This window comes from Ruditapes philippinarum, unplaced genomic scaffold (assembly GCF_026571515.1).
Source record: "Ruditapes philippinarum isolate M1 unplaced genomic scaffold, ASM2657151v2 ctg1713_1_1_1_1, whole genome shotgun sequence".
Lineage (NCBI taxonomy): Eukaryota > Metazoa > Mollusca > Bivalvia > Venerida > Veneridae > Ruditapes > Ruditapes philippinarum.
This window is the reverse complement of record NW_026851864.1, coordinates 163264-183983: the sequence shown is the minus strand read 5'-3', so window position 1 is coordinate 183983 and position 20720 is coordinate 163264. Positions and strand designations below refer to the sequence as shown.

Here is a 20720-nt window from a genome sequence, read left to right as displayed (position 1 = left end):
ACCTACTTTCTTGTCCTTTGATGTACAGCTATGAAATTTGAACCATGTGCACTGAGATTAAAATGTAAAGTGAACTTTGATATCAGCTGACCTAAATTTTGACAAAGTGTCTTACTGTGTTGTCCTTTGATGTACAGTCATGGAATTTTGGCCATGTGAAATATAACCTTCACCACCAAATTCACTAAACTCTACTGCATTGACAGATTCCTTCTCTGATCTTTTATTTGAATATCAATAGATTTAACCACTAATCTGATAATAAGAATTAGATAGGTCAGTGATCTATGCATTATGGCTATCTTCAATTGTATAGAAACAAAAAAATTCTGTTCCTACATTACTATTTAGTGTTGTATTACTGTGGTGGCATAGCATTTTTCACAAATGCAATCTTGTTTTTCTTTTGTCTTCATGTTTGTCTACAGATCAACCATCAATCTGGAGTCTAGCTTTGGCAGTGTTATTCAGGCTTTCTACTGGTCCCTACTTTTCCTACTTTTCCCTACTTTTTTCTTTTGATCCCTACTTTGCCCTACTTTTTTCTGAAGTAGCCCTATTATCCCTACTTTTTCATTTTGAAATGAAATGAAAAAAAAGAAGATATTTTAAATGGTATTTCAGTTGTATTTTCAGTTGCAATTGATGAGTAGTTAAGGTGTGTTAGTGTCTCCTTGTGATGTCCATCCTTGAAAGACTCATGGTCAGAGCTGCATTACTGGTACTGGTACTGCAGTATATACTGGAGCAATTTTGCAAGTACTGGTACTGATACTGAATTACTCTTACAAAATTTTGCTACTACTCAGGTACTGGTACTGCATTACTGTCTTAAAAAAGTGGTACTGCTACTGCATTACTAGGCAGTATTTTTGGTTTTGATAAAAATGTCATTATTTTTACTCATAAAGTAAAGCTGTAAATTCCATGTATTATTTTATTTTTGTGAAAAAGTAAGTTATCAAATCTATAAATAATTTGCTGCAATATTCCTTCAAATGTTAACATAGTATTCATCATAAAAAAGCACCAAAGACTTAAAGTAAAATTAAATTGAGATAAACAGAGTCAATAACTCTTTACTGGTAAAATATCCTTATTGCAATCTTATTACTTTGTATTTACTAGTAAAAAAAAGAGCAAAATAAACACTAATTAATTACTGCTATTCTAAATAATCATATTTCAAGTGATATTGTTAGCACCATAAAAAGTTATTTACTTGGTATAAATTGAACAGAGGTGTGGAGGTGTAAAAGGCAACAAAAAGACTGGTGGGTTTAAAATGTAAGATTATTGCATTGTATTACAGTTTACTGGTTACAAAACAATAACATATGACATGAATATATGATGATTATTGTTTGTAAAAAGTATGTTTGTTCATTTAAGTTGTAAAAATGTAATGTCAACTTTAAAGTAAATGATTTTATTCTTTGTTGAATAATGTTTGCAATTATTTTGAATGACACACTGTGTATTTATTCAAACTTTGATGAATATATAAAAGTATTAGTACTGGTACTTAATTACTTCCCCCAAAAAAGTACTGGTACTGCAGTACCAAGCTAAAATCAAGTACTAGTACTGGAAATGGTACTGCAAAACTTGGCAAGTACTGGTACTGGTACTTAAGTACTACACCCTTAGTACTGATGCAGCTCTGCTCATGGTGTCTTGGCAAAACATTCAGCAACATTCTGCCTATGAGGTGCCTGTCTTTCAAGCATGGACTGAACTGAAGATACACACAGCCTGATGTGGTCTTGGTGATGGTATGTTTTGCTAATTCTTAACTAAAATAGTAAGAAATTCCTACTTTATCCCTAGTTTTTAACATCAGAAATCCCTACTTTGCCCTACTTTTTGGTAAAAAAATGCCCTACTTTTTCCCTAGTTTTTTTGGTAGAGGCAGTAGAAAGCCTGTGTTATTGGGTTTTTGTCATGAGTTTATAGATCTGCTGACTATGTTAAACTTTATTTATGTCACCTGATTTTGTCATCTTAATCAAAAATTTTGTTTGTAAGTGATTAGAGTTCATTCAACGGCAGCAGCCATCTTAAAGTCAATGATCACTTGAGAGTTGTTTACCTCACCCTATGCACGTGCGCTCATTCCCATGCCTGTATAGGAAAATATTGCTGAGTTAAGCATTTAGGAAGCTGAAATTGTATACTGACTTAGATCCTGCCATGAACGTTTTTGCATGCCCTAAATTTTGTTACTATATTTAGTGACAAACATGTAGCCTATGTAGCCTAAGGTATAAATGCTTAACGCATTATGATTGATAAAATACTTTGAAAAATAGTGCTGAATAGCAAGACAGCTGAAATTGATCCTGCCATAAAGGGTTTTACATACCCTAAATTTTTTTACTATATTTAGTGACAAACATGTAGGTATAAATGCATAATGCATTGTGATTGATAAAATACTTTGTTTATTGTCAGTCTTTAAATAATAATATTTTGAGGAGGTTAGAAGAATACTTTTGACTATAGTCTATCTATCACATTCAGAAGAAACTATATTTTGTTCTTACAGCTCGTAAACCATCGGCTGGCTCCGAGAATGAGGATGAGGAGAACTTATACGAGTCATTGGATGATGTTGATGGATCTAAGAATGATGATGGTGCATACAAGTTTGGAAGTCTGAAAATCTTGGTGCAACAAGGTGACATCACAGCACAAAATACAGAATGTATAGTTAATAGCTCTAATGAAGCGCTTGATTTAAGTCGAGGTAAGCTTGACATTGATTGTTGTTTTATCAAATTCATTAAAAAAATATTAAACCTTCTTTCATTGGCTGAAAGTATATTTTATGTTTTCCAACATATTCAAACCAGACTTCTCAATGATGGTATTCGACTGGGATCTTTCTGCTCAAAATGATGTACATGTATCTTTAATTTATTTCAGGTAATGTCTCTCAGGCTATTTTGAAGAAAGGAGGCCAAACTTTAGAAAAGGAAGTGAATGACAAAAGTAAGTTAATACAAACATTCTGTAAGATATTGTGCAATTAAACTCAGTTTATAGACTCAGTGATTATTTAAAGGTATTGTATAATTAATGTGTACCTCCATGCAGTTTTATTGAATACAATAAAATGTTCATTTTCAAAGTACCCATTTCATGTTGAAAAACAGGTTTTTGTCAATGCTAAATTTGTTGAGTGCACCTTCTGTTTATTTTGAGAGCTGTTAATTCTGTTTATAAGCCAGCTTGGCTCAATATGGAAAGTTATGATCCCTTTATCCCTATGATATACCCCATCACATAAGTGTGGGTGATGGGTGGCTCAAAAGTTCATCTTAACTGGGCAATTTGCCAAATCCATGGCTCAAGGTCAAAGTCACACTTAATGTCAAATGTCAGACAATTTCATGTCAGCTTAGTTATAATATAAATTCTAAATCTCTTGAAGTATTTTCTTACTGGTCTCAAATATTCATCTTAAGATACAAGGTAAAGGTCAGCATTAAAGGTCAAATGTCAGACGATTTCACGTCTGCTTTTAAAAATCTGTAAAAGGGCTAGTAATTTTTATATAGACAGTGGATCCCCAATAGTGAAAGATCTGAGATAAGCATCGTATACGTCACTGATAAGAGATCTGTTCTAAAAATAGCCGCAAGATAACTTTCGGACAAGGAAACTGGTTAATCTACATGTAGATTATACAACATGTAATAGTTAAGAATACTTTTATTCACATTTCTCTCAATGGTAATGATGTTCCTAAAGCATGATTGAGATGGTTTAAAACCATCAGGAAAATAAAGATGATATGGTGAAAAAGAAATAACTTTCGGGGCAATACTTTCCCCTGCATGTCAATATTGAGAAAAATGCCGGCGCTTGGCAATTTGTTTTTGTTTCACTGTTTATCAAAATTAGAAATGGTGATATGATATGGTATGAAATTGGGACTAAAAATGAAAGAGTATCTTTCTGTCCCAGGTATACCGCACAAAATTTTGTTTCTATGTAAAATACGCAGATTGGAGAAGTCATGAATCTATCCACCAAAGTGCTACGAGTATTAGATTAATGATTAATATCTTAATTCTTTAATAATTTTAGAATAAGCAAAACTCTGCATTTTTCCTATTTTACCTAATAAAAAATGCCGATTCTAGTACAGGGATTTTATCAGAAATAATGTATACGTACATGCATGCTTGCATGTATATGACAATTGAGGTCCGTGATTTACAATACACTATTTATGTATAGACAATAAAATACATTTGTTTTTTATTTTATGTCTCACACAAAATATTTGTTGTTAAAATCATCGCCAATTACTGGTGCATTTTTTAAACTTTATCTTATTGACAAGGTGTAAAGATGTATATAGAGGCCAGAGCAGATTGTGACACACGTTTAAATTTAACTTTAAAAAAGTAAAGTGTGTAGTTGTCTCTTATCTTTTCACACTAAATTCCATTTCCAACTTGTTTGTATTCTACAATTTCTTGAAATATTGCATGTAAGCACAGTAAATATACGCTGATTAACATCATGTATAATGTGTTCTCCCTAATCCCTAAAGTCAGTACAGGTGATGTAGTGGTGATTAGGTAAAATCTATTTTTAGAACAGTGTTACCTTCAGATCGAAGGCTATTGGTCACCTGACTCTGACTGGTCACGAATTGACCAGTCACAATATCAGACTGGTGACCAATCAAAAGGGTCCGACAACTGATCAACAGCCGATGAGTAATTATAAATGTCAATTGGCCACTATCATATTAAAGCAACCAATGACAAGTTGTCGGCAATCTATTGATCACAGAAAAAGTCCACTCTATAAATCCTATACCCTTCAATCATGGCTCAGATGTTCACCGCAACAAGTTGATGTGTCGAACCCAGGCCTTTGATTATCTTGGTTAACCTTGGGATATTGAGTAATAGGCCTTTGATTATCTTAATAAACCTTGGGATATTGAGAAATAGGCCTTTGATTATCTGGTTAACCTTGGGATATTGAGTAATAGGCCTTTGATTATCTGGTTAACCTTGGGATATTGAGTAATAGGCCTTAGATTATCTGGTTAACCTTGGGATATTAAGAAATAGGCCTTTGATTATCTAGTTAACCTTAGGATATTGAGAAATAGGCCTTTAATTATCTGGTTAACCTTGGGATATTAAGAAATGAGCCTTTAATTATCTTGGTTAACTTTGGGATATTGAGTAATAGGCCTTGATTATCTTGATAAACCTTGGTCATGGTGTAATTAGGCGGTTTTGCCTATGATTGTTTCCATCTTGAGTGAAAGGCCAATAATCTAATGATCTGTCCTGTCATATAAGTTTATTATTTAGTTGTACTCATATTAAAATGATTTTGAGGTATGTAACACAAAGAAGCTTCAATCAGAAGATTTGTATCATGCAGCCGTGTTTATCAGTTCAACAATTTGCTTGTTTTTTAGCTCACCAGAGCCGAAGGCTCAGGGTGAGCTATTAGTATCAAAGGGGGATGCTCCGGCGTCCGTCGTCAATCGTCATGCGTCAACAATCATCTTCTTCTCTGAAACTACTGGGCAGATTTACTTCAAATTTGGTCTGTAGCATCCTTGTGACAGTCACACTTGAATTTGCTCATGTCATTCCAATTGGCCCCTTTTAGGAGTCAGCAGAGCTAAAAATAGAAAAACCTTTAAACATCTTCTACAGAACTAATGGATGGATGATCACCAAACTTTGTCTGTAGCATTCTTGGGTAGTGTTTTATCAAGTTTGCTCATATTAATTTGATTGGCCCCTTTTAGGGGCCGCTAAAGCTAAAATTAGAAATACTTTTAAACGTCTATTTTCACAGAACTAATTGATGGATGATCACCAAACTTTGTCTGTAGCAATGTTGGGTAGTCTTTTATCAAGTTTGCATATATTAATTTGATTGGCCCCTTTTAGGGGTCGCTAAAGCTAAAAATAGAAAAACCTTTAAACATCTCCTACTTCAGAACCAATTGATAGATGATCACCAATTTTTGTCAGTAGCATTCTTGGGTAGTCTTTTATCAAGTATGCTCATACTAATTTGATTGGCACCCCTTTTAGAGACCACTAAAGCTAAAATTAGAAAAACCTATGAGCATTATTTCCTACTGAAAAAATTGATAGATGATCAACAAAATAAGTCTGTAACCTTCTTAGGTAGTCGTTTATCAAGTTTGCTCATATTAATTTGATTAGCCCTGTTTAAGCTAAAGCTTTAATGCCCCAGGTCATGGCATTTCTTCAAATTATTGTTTAAACATATTCTATGCTCAAATTTAGTAAGAATATATTGACATTCCAACACTGAAAAGCAGTTGTTTCAGGTGAGTGACTCAGGGCCATCATGGCCCTCTTGTTTGTTATTTTATTATTTAAGGTGCATAAATGTTGTATTCAAATAAAAATGAATGCTTATAATTTAGGAAAGAAAATGAAAAAGGAACATCTTGTTGTAACATCAGCACCTGGAATGAGTTGTCAGAAGATCATACATGTTGTTGCTAAGGAAACAGCACAAGAGTGGCAAGACATCATAGAAAAATGCCTTTTTAAGGCTGATAAGGAACACATGAAAGATATTGCTTTCCCTGCCCTAGGAACAGGTTACATACTTGATTTTTATCAGTTGAACTGAAAAGGTTCACACAAGATATTCTTTCTCATATGTATTGTTATATTTATTTTAGATATGTTACAGTGTTGGGGTAAAAATTTGAAACGGAGGAGTTGGTTTTGGGCTGCATCAACATTGTAAAGGTCATTTGATGACATTTAAACTTTACTGGTGTAGGAAGACCTCAAGTGCCACTCCCTGCAGTATTTCAGACTCAAACTGGCACCTGAGTAGAGCCATACATGTTCCGTAAACTGGCTGGATAGCTTCTTCACATGACCCTTTCATAATGTAGATCACAAAGAAAACTTGGTACTCATTTAGTACAGTCGACTCTCGTTATCTCAAAGTCATCGGCACCGTCCAAAAAATATCGAGATAACTTTAATGTCGTGATAAACGTATAAGGTTTGAACAAGGCAGTAACTGATTTAATTACAAACGCTGCTGATGTGCATACCTTAAGTCAAATAAATTAAAAGTATGATATCTCCATGTCTTGTTCTCTTGTGCCTAATATTCCAAAGTTGATATTTAACAAAGTTAAATTAGGGGATGTTTACCAGCGGAAATACAGGAGTCTGTGATTAAAGCACATAGTGAGGTTTACTCAGTAATACACCACTATAGTGAAAACTTTTTTAGCGTGGTCGATCCAGATATCCTCCCGGGTTGGTTATCGGACCATTCTCGAGATAGTTCTACAGTGTTCAAATATTTTATAAATAGCGGAAGATTCACTCATTTTGAACATAAGTCAATCAATACATTAATAGGTAAACTTTTATAAACAAAGCTTGACTTGTTACAAACAGAGTCATCATTATGGCACATGCTATTTAGTGATTATCGTCTGGTTTGTGTTTTTCACACCTCTGCAGGGGAGAGAGAACAACTATTAGTTGAGATAAAGAAAGGAATTAATAGCGTGAAAATTACTGTCGGGGCCGAAATTTTACTTTGAGATACTGAAAATATCGAAATAAAAATATCGAGATAAACAAATATTTCCAATATATGTAGATAAAGAAGGAAGAAAATCAGGACTTTCAAAATGTAATTGAGATAACGAAATATCGAGAAAAGCGATGTCGAGATAATGATAGTTGACTGTAACTACTTTCTTCTTTGATGAGATACGGAAAAACATAGAGATGAATAAAAAATTAAAACTTGCACAAGCAATACTGTTTTTTCTTTCAATTTCTCATTATTATAAGGCCTTGTTTGTTAAGACACCTTTCAAACTGGAGATTATGAGTATGTTTAAGCCCTACTTGGGCAATAAAAATATTGTCTTTGATGACATTAATATTGGTTAGTTTCAGGAACTTGATTGGAAAATAATTGCTACTAGTTTTTTCACTCCTGTGGCATGAAGAATTCTTTTTACATGAAGAAGCTTTCCAGTTAGATAACAGAAATGTATATAATGCATGTAAATGTGTCATTGACTTCAAACCACTTGGCATTCACTCCTTTGGGTTTGGGTTTTTATCCTGCAGGGAACTTTGTTTACTTTCATGTGATGAAGCTATCCAGTTAGCTTAAGGAAAATTGGTAGTTCTACTTAGGTGACTGCTTGTGCCTGAAATAATGTATGGAGGGGCACCTGAGGGTTTTCTCCACCAGCAAAGCTAAAATTCTTAGTAATGTAAAACCTAACAGCAACAAAAGATGTGTATTCATAAATGTTTTGACAATTTGTGATTGAAATGATTTCAAAATGTTCTAGTTTGGGTTTCCATGTTGCAGATGAAATTACAGTGAATTTATTGCTTAACAAAAACAAGTATTTAAAATAGCTCAGTTTGGTTAAAAATGGATATAAATTAAGAAAGGCTAACTTTTAAATAAGATTGATATATTGATTCAGTTAATTATTTATTTCATGATTTATTTCAGGAATCCAGATGGATGCATCAATTATAGCCACAACAATGGCCAAAGCAATAATGAACTTTGCTAAAACTGATCCTAAACACTTACAAGAGGTCAGATTGGTGATATTTCAGAAACAAATGGTGGAAGATTTTGATAAAGCTATATCAAAGGCAGGCAAACCTAATGAAGGTTGGGGTGGCAAACTCGTAAGAAGTGTAAAAGGTATGTACGACAGATTATTAAACTAACATTCAATGCTTTTTTAGCTTAATAGGAAGAGAATGGAATTTGTAATCCTGGGGTCACTAGTTGATCCTTGGAAAAGGCAAAATTTCTCTGTAACTGTTAATTCTAGACATCAAGTCTAATAGTCATTTGTCTGTCACTGGTCGTTAAGAAATCATATGGGTCAATTGCGGAGAAATTGGTTGTTACTGGTAAATAATCAAGAATAGCCTACTAGATGGACTGATGAAATATGGGTTAAAATCAGCTTGAAATAAAAAAATAAAAATACAAAATTAGACTGATTGTCCGACATTAAAATGGATATTTAAAAAACAAAAATGGAGTCATAGCTCTAATTTTGAAACTACATTTGTATTAGGTTAAAACTTGCCTGTCTTCACTAGCAATAATCTTATTTTTAAAGACTGGTTTGGTGGTGGGGAACAAGAACAGACCAGCAGACAACAGACCAAGAAGAAACCTGCCAAGAACAAAGATGCTAATAAAGTTACATTTATCATTCTGGCAATGTCTGAGAATATCATTGAACAAGCTATATCAAAGTTGGAAAGTTGTCTAGATAAGGAAATAACATCTAGCAATTTTAATGATAGTATCATAAAGAATATGAATGATCAACAGGTAAGGACACTTGTCATATATCTACATATTCTAATACTTTAATTATGCATGAAAAAAGTTTTGAAGTGGCAACCATGGCCAAGTGGTTAAGGCTGAGCCAACTTCTAATCGCTTGCCCCTTCATGGCTGTGGCTTCAAATCTGGACAGAGACTTTAGATACTTTAATGTGTGGAAACTAAAACTATCCAGTTGGCTTAGGATGGTTCTTCTTTATACCTACAATAATGCACAGAAGGGCAACCGAGGTCTTCCTCCACCAGTTAAGCTGGAAAGTTGCCATACAATCTATACTGTGTTGGTGTCACATAAAACTTAACAAAAAAGAAAAACATTTTGTCCTAATAATATTATGTTATGTACATGGTCATGTGTCCATCTGCTTGCAATTTTGTGTCAACTTTTAAACCAGTGTAATAAAATTGAAACTTCTTGGAAGAAGTGTTAATCATAATGAGACAATATGCAAGTGACCAAGTTAAGAATGGGGTAAGGTATTAGTCAGTATGTATAAATTTCAAAATTTTGTGTATGCACTGTATCTTACGAACAGCTTAAATTGAGGTCAAAAAGCCTTAAATGAAAATTGAAATTCTTGCACAGATCATGTGAAGCACTTCAAAGATAACTCTATAAAGGGTAACAAAGGAAATTGCCTAGAATTACATAGAGGATATTTGTTTAGTTCAGTGTAAGATCGGAATATATTTCACCGAGTGAGCACCAAAAGGAATATTTCAAGAGTGGCGCAGCCACAAATGAAATATGAACTTTTGGTGTTCACAAGGTGAAATGTATTTCAATTTTACACTAAACTAAACAAATTTTCTTTTTATTACATGCAAAGAAACGTTTTAAAAAGACATTTAACCTAGTACTGAATGAAAAGCGCGCCAAATAATACAACGTGACCTCATTTACGATGTCACGTCATTAAGTTGGTACCCAGTACTGTGCACCCTGGTATTTCACTGAAACAACGTAAGGGGCTTAATTAAATTCAAAACAGTGAAATTATCAAAGTGGTTATTTCACTGTTTCAAACAGTGAAATTACCAGTTTTATATCACTGATATATTTCTATAAACCACCGAAAAGCATGTAATAAATTGTTCAAATATCTATTTTGTGCAATTAGTCTGATTTCACCTTATTATAATGTTATTTCTACCAGACTATGGAAATATAAAGTGTATAATCATATTTCTACCATCAGATTATGGAAATAAAAAATGTTGCAACGAAACATCATCTGGACATAAAGGTGGAGTCCTCTAAAGGAATCATACAAATATCAGGAATTTCTGCAAATGTCAGTAAAGCTGCGGATAATATACATAGGTATATTAATTTTATAACTAGAGGATAGTATACTTTATTGCATGACATCATCGGAAATATTAACTTGTATTATTATCACAAAACATGTGGCAGTCAACATAGATGTTGAGTTTGTTAACTTCAACCATCACAGGATATAGTGCTTATAGCATGTAGTTTTAGCCATTTTGAAGTCCTCATTCTGGAGGCAGGAGCCAAGGAACTACACTATATATTCTTTATTGCTCTTATTATAACACCACAGACAAAGTTTAGGGGAGTATGAAGCAGTCAGTTTGTTGATCAGTCAGTCTGTTATTTGGTCCACTTTATGGTTTCCAGATGATAACTAGAGTCCAGAATGAGTTATAGTAAACAAACTTGGTATAAAGCAACCATATATGAAATGGCTTTTGAATCCCCTGGGGTCAAGGTCACTGTAACTTAAAAATTTTTTAATAATGTTTCCAAAAATTTATATTTTTAGCTCCCCTGACCACGAAGTGGTCGAGGTGAGGTAAAGTGATGGGGCTATATTCGGCATCCCTCGTTTGGGTTTTTAACACTAGCAGTCACAGTTTTGATTGGATCATAATCAAACTTCGTCAGGTCAAGTTCAAATATGGGTCATCTTGGTCACAAACTAGGTCCCAGGAGCTAAAAATGGAAAAATCTTGTTAATACTGCAGTTTTTATCCAAGTGTCTTGGAAAAAGGTTGTTTTGATGATTTCAAGGTAAAGAAAGGATATGGGTCATCTCCGGTCAAAAACTGGGTCACAGGAGCTAAAAATAGAAAAATCTTGTTAATACTTAAGTGGCTAAAGTTTTGATCCAAATATTCTTGAAATTGGTCATGAAGGTTGTTTTGATGATTTCTAGGTCAAGATCGAATATGGGTCATCTCTGGAGAAAAACTAGGTCCCAGGAGCTAAAAATAGAAATATTTTGTTTACTCCAGTGGCTGCAGTTTTGATCCAAATATCCTGGAAATTGATGATGAAGGTTGTTTTGATGATATTTAGGTGAAGTTAGAATATGGGTCATTTCTGGTCAAAAACTAGGTCACAAGAGCTAGTGGCTACAGTTTTGATCCAAATATTCTTGAAATAGGTCATGAAGGTTGTTTTGATAATTTCAAGGTCAAGTTTGAATATGGGTCACCTAGGGTCAAAAACTATGTCACACCGGCCAAATATGGAAAAACCTTGTTAACATCTTAATGGTGACATTTTTGACTCAATTATCATCAAACTTGGTCAGGATGTTTGTCTAGTTTTTGCTTAAAGGTGTTCGAACATGGGTCATCGCTGATGAAAAACTAGGTTACAGAAGCTAAAAATAGAAAAATCTTGTTAACTCTCTAATGGTTATTGTTATTATTCAAATTTCCTTGAAATTGATCTGAAAGTTGTTTTCCTGATTTTTAGGTTAAGTTCGAATATGGGTCACCTGGGGTCAAAAACTAGGTCACACTGCCCAAATATAGAAAACCTTGTTAACACTCTAAGGGTCACATTTTTGACTCAATTGTCATCAAACTTGGTCAGGATGCTTGTCTAAGTAATTGCTCAGATGAGTTTGATGGGTCAGGTGAGTGATCTAGGGCCATCTTGGCCCTCTTGTTTATAGTTCACTGAAAAGAATTAAAAAATTAATCGTAATTTTTCAACAGACATCCTTCATAATTATAATTATTTGACAGGATTTTGCGACACGCTGTAACTGTCGAACAAGAAAGGAAAACAGCGGATTTGATGATTAACCTAGTCCAGTGGAGTTACATTGAAAATGAGGACACTGGACAGACTTTGAAACCATATGATAAAGAGCTGAATTACAAGATAGAGTCTGCTTACCTTTCAAAAGCTGATTGCGTTAAATTCAGGTAGATATTTTCTAGATCGTTTAAGCTGGTTTATTTGCCCTGTGTGATTAAGCTTTAAGGCTGTAGGGGGTAGTTTTATGTCTTTCATTTGAGGAAAATATCTAGCTATTTTGGGAAGGTTGAAGATGTGACTGTGTCTAAAATAATATACTATGCAACAATAGTCTTGGATATTTTTTAGAAACATAAAGCATTTATTGGTAGACATAATAAGAAATTATTAGGTACAATTTTTAACCAGGTTTTCAACGAAAACCGGGTTATTGTAATGCCGAAATTGTCGGGTGGGCGGGCGGACGGGCGTCAACTTTTGGTTTCCGGTCAATAACTTGAGTTTGCTTTGGCCTATTGACATTAAACTTGGTGTGTAGGTAGCTTATATCAAGAGACAGATTGGGATTGATCAAGGTCAAGGTCACTGTTACTAAAAATAGTAATTCAGTGTCCGCTCAATAACTTGAGTTTGCTTTGGCCTATTGACACCAAACTTGGTGTATGGATAGCTTATATCAAGAGGCAGCTTGGGATTGCTATCCAGGTGTCTGTGATCAAGGTCAAGGTCACTGTTACTAAAAATAGAAATTCAGTTTCCGCTCAATAACTTGACTTTGCTTTGGCCTATTGACACCAAACTTGATGAATGGGAAGCTTATATCAAGAGGCAGCTTGGGATTGCTACCCATGTGTCTGTGATCAAGGTTAATGTATTTAGTTTTCATGTTATAACTTGAGTTTGCTTTGACCTTTCACCAAACTTGCTGAGTGGCAGCTTTGGATTGCCACTTAGATATCTGGGAGCAAGTTCAAGGTCATTTGCTTACAATAGAATTTTCAGCTTCTACTCAATAACTTCTGTGCACTTTGACCTATTGATTGCTGTCACATCAAAACTTGGTTGTTGAAAACCTGGTTTTCGTCGCATTGCGGTGCTTTTTGATTAATATTTTATCATAAAATACTTTTTGAAAATGTGATTAGTAAATCATAATTTGAAACAGATAAATAATTTGAGAAAATAATCTTCTCCTTTTAAAGTTACCAAGAACTTAAGCTCAGAATAAATTATGTAGCATCACATTTAACCCCCGCCATTCAGGTCATTTCTTTCAAGGATGTTATTAAAATATCAACTGACCGTACAAAGCTTATAGGTAAGATGCTATTTGGCTCGATAAGTTGCCTTGTGGCCCTTGACAAATGTAAATGATGCCTTTTGATAATAAATGGCCCACCTTAGGGGTCACTTATTACATAGACTCTGTTAAACATTCAGGCCAAGAATTTCTTCAATATGAGGCATATGGGTTGTTTTTAGGGTCTGTAAAATGTTACTGCATTGACCTTAGACTCCTATAAAGAAAAGAAACTTTTTATTAAGAATCTTCTCAAATCAATATGAAGTGATGTCTACATGTCTTTGTTTAAATCCTAACAGGTTAATAATTAATTTATTCAAATAAGCAGCGGAGGCCTACTTATTATGCTGATCCCTTTTATTATCTGCTACAGATAAAGATTAAAATTGTCTGAGATCAAAATATAAAAACCTTTTAAAGACTTCTTCAAATGTAACAAAGGATTGATCATTATCAAAATAATGTGCAACTTCTGAAATTCAAATACTTGTGGGAAGAAATGGCAATGTGAGTAACTGGATAAACGGCATGCAATGAGCAACCGGATAATCAAGTACTCAATGAAATATCTGATTGTTGATACTCAAGTACTCAGTGTAAAAAAGAAACACCTCATTTTTCTGTTGTAAATATTATTATAATGAAATATAAGAATATTATAGTGAAATGTAATTATTTAGAATTTCTAAAATATAATGTCCTCTATTATAAGAAACATTTAGATTATTTGGATTTAATCATTGTGCAAGAGGTGTGGAAAATGTTTTCCCAAATTCATAATGGTAATTGCTTTAATGAGGCGAACAATTTTTAGCTCACCTGTCACAAAGTGACAGAGTGAGCTTTTGTGATCGCTTTTCGTCCGGCGTCCGTCCGGCGTCCGTAAACTCTTACTTTAAATGACATCTCCTCATAAACAGCTGAGCCAATTTCATCCAAACTTCACATGAATTCCTTTGGTGGTCACCTTTAAAAATTGTTCAAAGAATTTAATTCCATGCAGAACTCTGGTTGCCATGGCAACCGATAGAAAAAACTTAAAATATCTTCTTTTAAAAAACCCAATGAGGTAGAGCTTAGATATTTGTTCAAATAAAAGCCCTGGGGTCAAAATTGGCCCCGCCCCGGGGGTCATTGATTTTCACTATATGCATATAGTAAAAACTTAAAAAATCTTCTTTTAAAGAACCAAAAGAGCTAGGGCTAAGATATTTAGCATGAAACATCTTGTAATGGGTGTCTACCAAGTTTGTTTAAATAAAAGCCCTGGGGTCAAAATTGGCCCCGCCCCGTGGGTCATTGATTTTCCTTATATGTGTAAATTAGTAAAAACTTTTTAAAAAATCTTCTTTGAAAAACCCAAATCACTAGAGTTTAGATACTAAGCATGAAACATCTTCTAATGAGTGTCTATCAAGTTTGTTCAAATAAAAGCCCTGGGGTCAAAATTGGCCCCGCCCCAAGGGGTCATTGATTTTCCCTATATGCATATATAGTAAAAACTTATAAAATCTTCTTTTAAAGAACCCAAAGAGCTAGAGCTAAGATATTTAGCATGAAACATCTTCTAATGAGTGTCTACCAAATTTGTTCAAATAAGAGCCCTTGGGTCGAAATTGGCCCTGCCCCGTGGGTCATTGATTTTCCTTATATGTGTAAATTAGTAAAAACTTTTTAAAAAATCTTCTTTGAAAAACTCAAATCACTAGAGTTTCGATACTAAGCATGAAACATCTTCTAGTGACTGTCTACAAAGTTTGTTCAAATAAAAGCCTTTGGGTCAAAATTGGCCCCGCCCCGGGGGTCATTGATTTTTATTTATGTGTATAGCAAAAACTTCTTTGAAAAAAAACCAAATAGCTAGAGTTTAGATATTAAGCAAGAAACATCTTCTAGTGAGTGTCTTCAAAGTTGTTCAAATAAAAGCCCTTGGGTCAAAACTGGCCCAGCCCGGGGGGTGTCATTGCTTTTAACTATGTGTGTATAGTTAAAACTTAAAAAATCTTCTTTTTTTTTAAAAACTCAACGAGCTAGACCTTAGATGTTTAGCATGAAACATCTTCTAATGGGTGTCTACAAAGTTTGTTCAAATAAAAGTCCTTGGGTTTAAACTGGCCCCACTCTGGTGAGCGACTTCAGGGCCATTATGGCCCTCTTGTTTTAGGTACAAATAGTATATGCAATAAACAACAATTATGGTGTGTATATCATTTTTGGATTCTTATTACATTACATCACTAGTGTCATTACAAAATTTGTTGTGAGGTACTTGAAAACTGCTTTAAAGAGTTCATAGCTTCCAATAGTATTAGATTTGATCTATAATTTAGACCCTTGAATCAAAATTATTGTTTTAATTTCCAAGGTACATAATCCTTGCATTTCCAGTAGTAGTCAATTTTATGTATCAAAATAGAAAACGAAATTTTTTAAAGAGGTTTGTTGACAGTTTCATTCTTCTTTCCTCCTCTTGAGAGATTTATCTGACATACATGTAGGAAATAGGTTGATTATGGTTGCACATAAGTTTTTTGAAAGTCCAAAGATATCTTCCAAGTAACGTCATACTTGATATCAGAAGAAAAACTGAAATGTTGAAATCGGTACTTGTTGCCATCGCTGTCGAAAGGTTTGGGTTTTGGAAGTTTTCATAATATTTTTACCATTTTTAATTGTAGGGCAGATAAAATTAACTATGTTCTCGACTTTTCAAAAATGGAGGAATATCCTGAAGATGACCAAAATGATACTGTAACTGTGATACGCAGGGATCTCGTGAAACGTGAGTAAATACTGCTTCAGACTTAATGCATCATTATTTGAAATTTATTTATCATACAGACATGATAGTCAAACATTTGAAGGTATATAAATAAATTTTTATTATATACTTATAAATGAAATTTTGAGAAATAATGTTTATTTTCATTTACCATTTTTTCACTGTAAAAATTTTATTTTTCACAGCAGTGAAACATATTTTCTGTATTTTCACTGGTGTCCTGCCGGACTACTTTCTTCTTAATACAGTCTATACACAGACTTCAGAGTTATAAGGTCAAAAAGAGAAAAAGTATATAATAGAAAATTCAAGTTTTTTCTTTAAATACAGGATTCATTCATCGTATGATATGAAATATATTTAAGTAATATTTGGTTATTAATTTACATGCAGCCAGACCTGTATAGTAGACCACTGGCAATGAAAATCTGAAAACCAGCAAATTTGCTGTTGGAATACTGAATGACAAAATATATATTTTCAGTTCAGATAAACATTTATACACTTAATTATAATTGTTGGTGATAGTAAAAATAGTACTTAATGTTTAAATCAATTTATTACATACTTAAATTAAAATTTAATACACTCTATTTAGTGTCTTAGTTAAAGAAATTTGTTGCATTGTGATTTCAAATGATTTTTAAAAATCAATTTTCATATGCATGTGTTGTATTAAATGGCAGCTTTTCAGGTATTTTTTTTTATAAACATTGATAGTTTGTTCAAAAGTTTCATATGCCATTTGAAAAAAAAAGATCCTGGTGGGCATGTGGTGTCCAGTTTTTGGAGTTTATGCACAGGGGGGATATAATCATTACTTTATATAAATGGTCACCCCCTTGAGATATAGTTTTGGCCACATGATCTAGGTCTCAAGGTTAAAGGTCTGACTAGGTCACACTTAGATGTCAGAGGTAAACATTTGTCTGGAGCAACATTTCTACTTGCATTGAAGGATTTTAATTTACATGTAATTAGTCACAGATGTAAATCATTGTAAGGTTGATTGCCGCACAATGATACAATGGTAATTTTGATTTACCCAAAATTAAGGTACCTGTCACATGTAAAGCTCAAAGGTTAAATTATAATATGAAAGTGTGTTTATGAACAATTTAAATTTACGGGTTAATTACCACAAATGTTCACAATCCTTAGACTGAGTGTAGGTCAATATATGCAAGGTCAAGGTCACCAAAGATGATGAAATATCCATACTTTGTCAGGAGGATCTTCTGCATGCAAGCATAGATTATACAGATATTAATTTCCATGAGACATGTCATGCACCTTTGTCAAAGGTCAAAGTCACACTTAAAGGTCAGAAGAGCACTTGTCTGGAGCAAAATTTAAACATGCAATGAGAGATTTAAATCAAACTTGGCACAATGTTTACCATTTTCAGGTGAAATATGGCACACAAAATTCAAGTTTCTGTTGCCAAGGTTAAGGTCACAAGCTGAATTCAAAATATTGTCAGATCAAAATTTAAAAATGTGTGTACAGACAATTTTGTAGTCTTTAATTTAAAGATAACATCACAAATGTTTGCAAAATTAGGGTCTAAATTAGGGTCTTTGTGGTACCATTCAGAGGTCAAAGGTAAAAAATATAGATGTCCGTCCTTCATGCTGTTTGTTCATAGACTGCAGTTTGTGATTTGTCTGTAATTTATAAAAAGCAATAAAACTTTCTAAGAATAGTTCTCGGCATGTGGACTTGCATTTAAAAGGTCACGGGGTTCATAATAATTGAATGAAATTAAATTGCCATGAATTACCTAAATCATAAGACAAATGTACTTCCATCTGAAGCATGATAACTTCTTATGTAAATGCAACTTCATGAATTTTACCAATCACAGGATCAAAGGTCAAGGTCACAGTGGCCTCAAATAATCACATATTTATTGCGGTTTTAAAGCAGAAGTCTTTGCATGAACAACTTTCAATTTTCATGGATGTAGGTCAATTCACGCGATCCTTTGGTGCCAAGGCCTTCATATATGACATATAGCATGTTTACTTGAGATATTCATATTGCTAAATAAACATTTTGAGATGATGAGAAACTTTTATAAAATGCTATATTTTATAATCATAATATTTGCTAATAAACTCCTAGAATAGTTAAAAGACAGCACTTTTATGGAATGACATACATTTTTGTGATCAAACAAGTGTATTATGATGTTGTTAAATTGTTACAGAGGGCGCATTTGAAGCACCAGCACTTTGGGCAGATATGACTGGAAATCTAAGAGTTGTTGTTTTACAGCCGACATGTCCAGAGTATACTGATATTGCACAAAAGTTCACTACTTCTTCTGGTGGCACTTTTACAGTTGTCAAGGTATGTATATGCAGTAACATAAATATGTTTACAATGACTTCACCACTTTTTCATGCATTTAACATCTGAATAGGGCACCTATTTCTATGAAGCTCTAGAAATATTGTCCATATCACAGTGCATGGATTTCTGTAGTTATGTATGCACAAATAGTGCAAAAGACTATTCTCAAAAGATTCCTTCAAGACTATTAGAGCAACTCCCTAAATTAAACCACTTCCTGTCTTACCTGACCTTATTTCAGTCTGCCAAACATATTTCCTTTATAAATGGACTTAACTAAAATACCGGTACATGTACTCCTTTCACACCAAGGCAGCAGTGGCCAACTCAACAAGCAGGCACCTGACCGGAGTGGCTTAACATTTGTTAGTTAGGCATTTCTTATTTAAATGAAAAAAGAGATATTTTACAAGCTATCCTAGATGTCTGTCCTCATGTACTGCTTTGTCTGTTTTCAACATATTCATTTGTCTGTTTATCAGAAACGAAAACAAAGCAATTAAAACCTTGGTGTAATAATTCAGTCCAATTATTGTCTAGAACTCCCCCTGTCGCCCCAATAACACATGTCATAATATAAACAGGTATCCTTTTAATATAGTATCTTCTACAAGGAGTATCTATTACCAACTATGGTAAACATGATACAAAGTCTGTTTAATTGCTGATTAAAAGTGACAGGTAATGTAATGTACATAATGACCTGATAAACTTGTTTCCAAAAGTAGTCTGAGTACTTTAGAGATGAAACTTTATGCTTGTTTTTTTTCTTTTTTCTTTCTATGACTAAATGAATTCAAGGAAAAATATCTTATATCTCTCATTTACAGAGAAAAAACATAGGATATGATAGTTTGAATGAAAGAATATTTAAGTTAAATCATTTGGGATTCATTATTATTACACTGCAACCCCGTTATAACGTGCCCTGTTATAATGCTAACTTCAGTAATAAACTCAAAAGCCTTGACTCCCAAACAAGATTTTTGGCTGATTATACTTTTTTGTTTCGCCTTGAAAAGGCGACATATAGGGGTTACTTTTGTCGGCGGCGTCGGCGGCATTGTCAGCGTCCCCTAAAGCTTGTCCGGAGCATAACTCAGTCACTTTAAGTCGGATTGACTTCAAACTTGGTATGCATGCTTCTTTCAATAACCTGAAGTGCAATGCACAAGGACCGGTACTCTGCACTTCTTAATTTTTGAGTTATTGCCCTTTGTAAATTTTCATACTTTAATTTTGTCCAGGCCATTTCTCTTCAACTATAAAAGCTATGGACTTGAAACTTCATAGGATGATAGATCTTGTTAAGAAGAGGTGCAGTGCACAAGAACCGGTACTCTGCATTTCTTATTTTTTGAGTTTAGCCCTTTGTTAATTTTCATACTTTATTTTTGTCCGGGCTATTTCTCCAAAAGTATAAAAGCTATAAACTTGAAACTTTGTCGGATGATAGATATCATAAAAATTAAGTGCAGTGCACGAGAACTGGTACTCTGCATTTCTTATTTTTTGAGTTATTGCCCTTTGTTAATTTTCATACTTTATTTTTGTCCAGGTCATTTCTCCTCAAGTATGAAAGCTATGGACATGAAACTTCATAGGATGATAGATCTTATTAAGAAAAAGTGCATTGTACAAGAAATGGTACTCTGCATTTCATATTTTTGAGTTATTACCCTTTATTAATTTTCATACTTTATTTTTGTCCAGGCCATTTCTCATAAATTATAAAAGCTATGGACTCGAAACTTTATAGAATGATAGATCTTATTGATAAGAAGTGCAGTGCACAGAAACTTCTGCTCTATACTTCTTATTTTTTTAGCTCGACTATTCGAAGA

General features: G+C 33.6%; 1 protein-coding gene across 6 annotated transcripts in view; it reads left to right on the top strand.

Annotated features, from left to right (window-relative positions):
- LOC132741669 (protein mono-ADP-ribosyltransferase PARP14-like) overlaps positions 1 to 20720 on the top strand; it is a 75998-nt gene that overhangs the window by 30966 nt on the left and 24312 nt on the right. For all 6 annotated transcript variants that reach the window (XM_060729910.1, XM_060729929.1, XM_060729903.1 and 3 more), the window contains exons 16-24: positions 2549 to 2749; positions 2929 to 2994; positions 6452 to 6631; positions 8548 to 8748; positions 9179 to 9396; positions 10611 to 10735; positions 12418 to 12600; positions 16415 to 16518; positions 18731 to 18873. In XM_060729910.1, the coding sequence (XP_060585893.1) occupies positions 2549 to 2749; positions 2929 to 2994; positions 6452 to 6631; positions 8548 to 8748; positions 9179 to 9396; positions 10611 to 10735; positions 12418 to 12600; positions 16415 to 16518; positions 18731 to 18873 (1421 nt within the window). The remainder of the gene's footprint in view (positions 1 to 2548; positions 2750 to 2928; positions 2995 to 6451; positions 6632 to 8547; positions 8749 to 9178; positions 9397 to 10610; positions 10736 to 12417; positions 12601 to 16414; positions 16519 to 18730; positions 18874 to 20720) is intronic.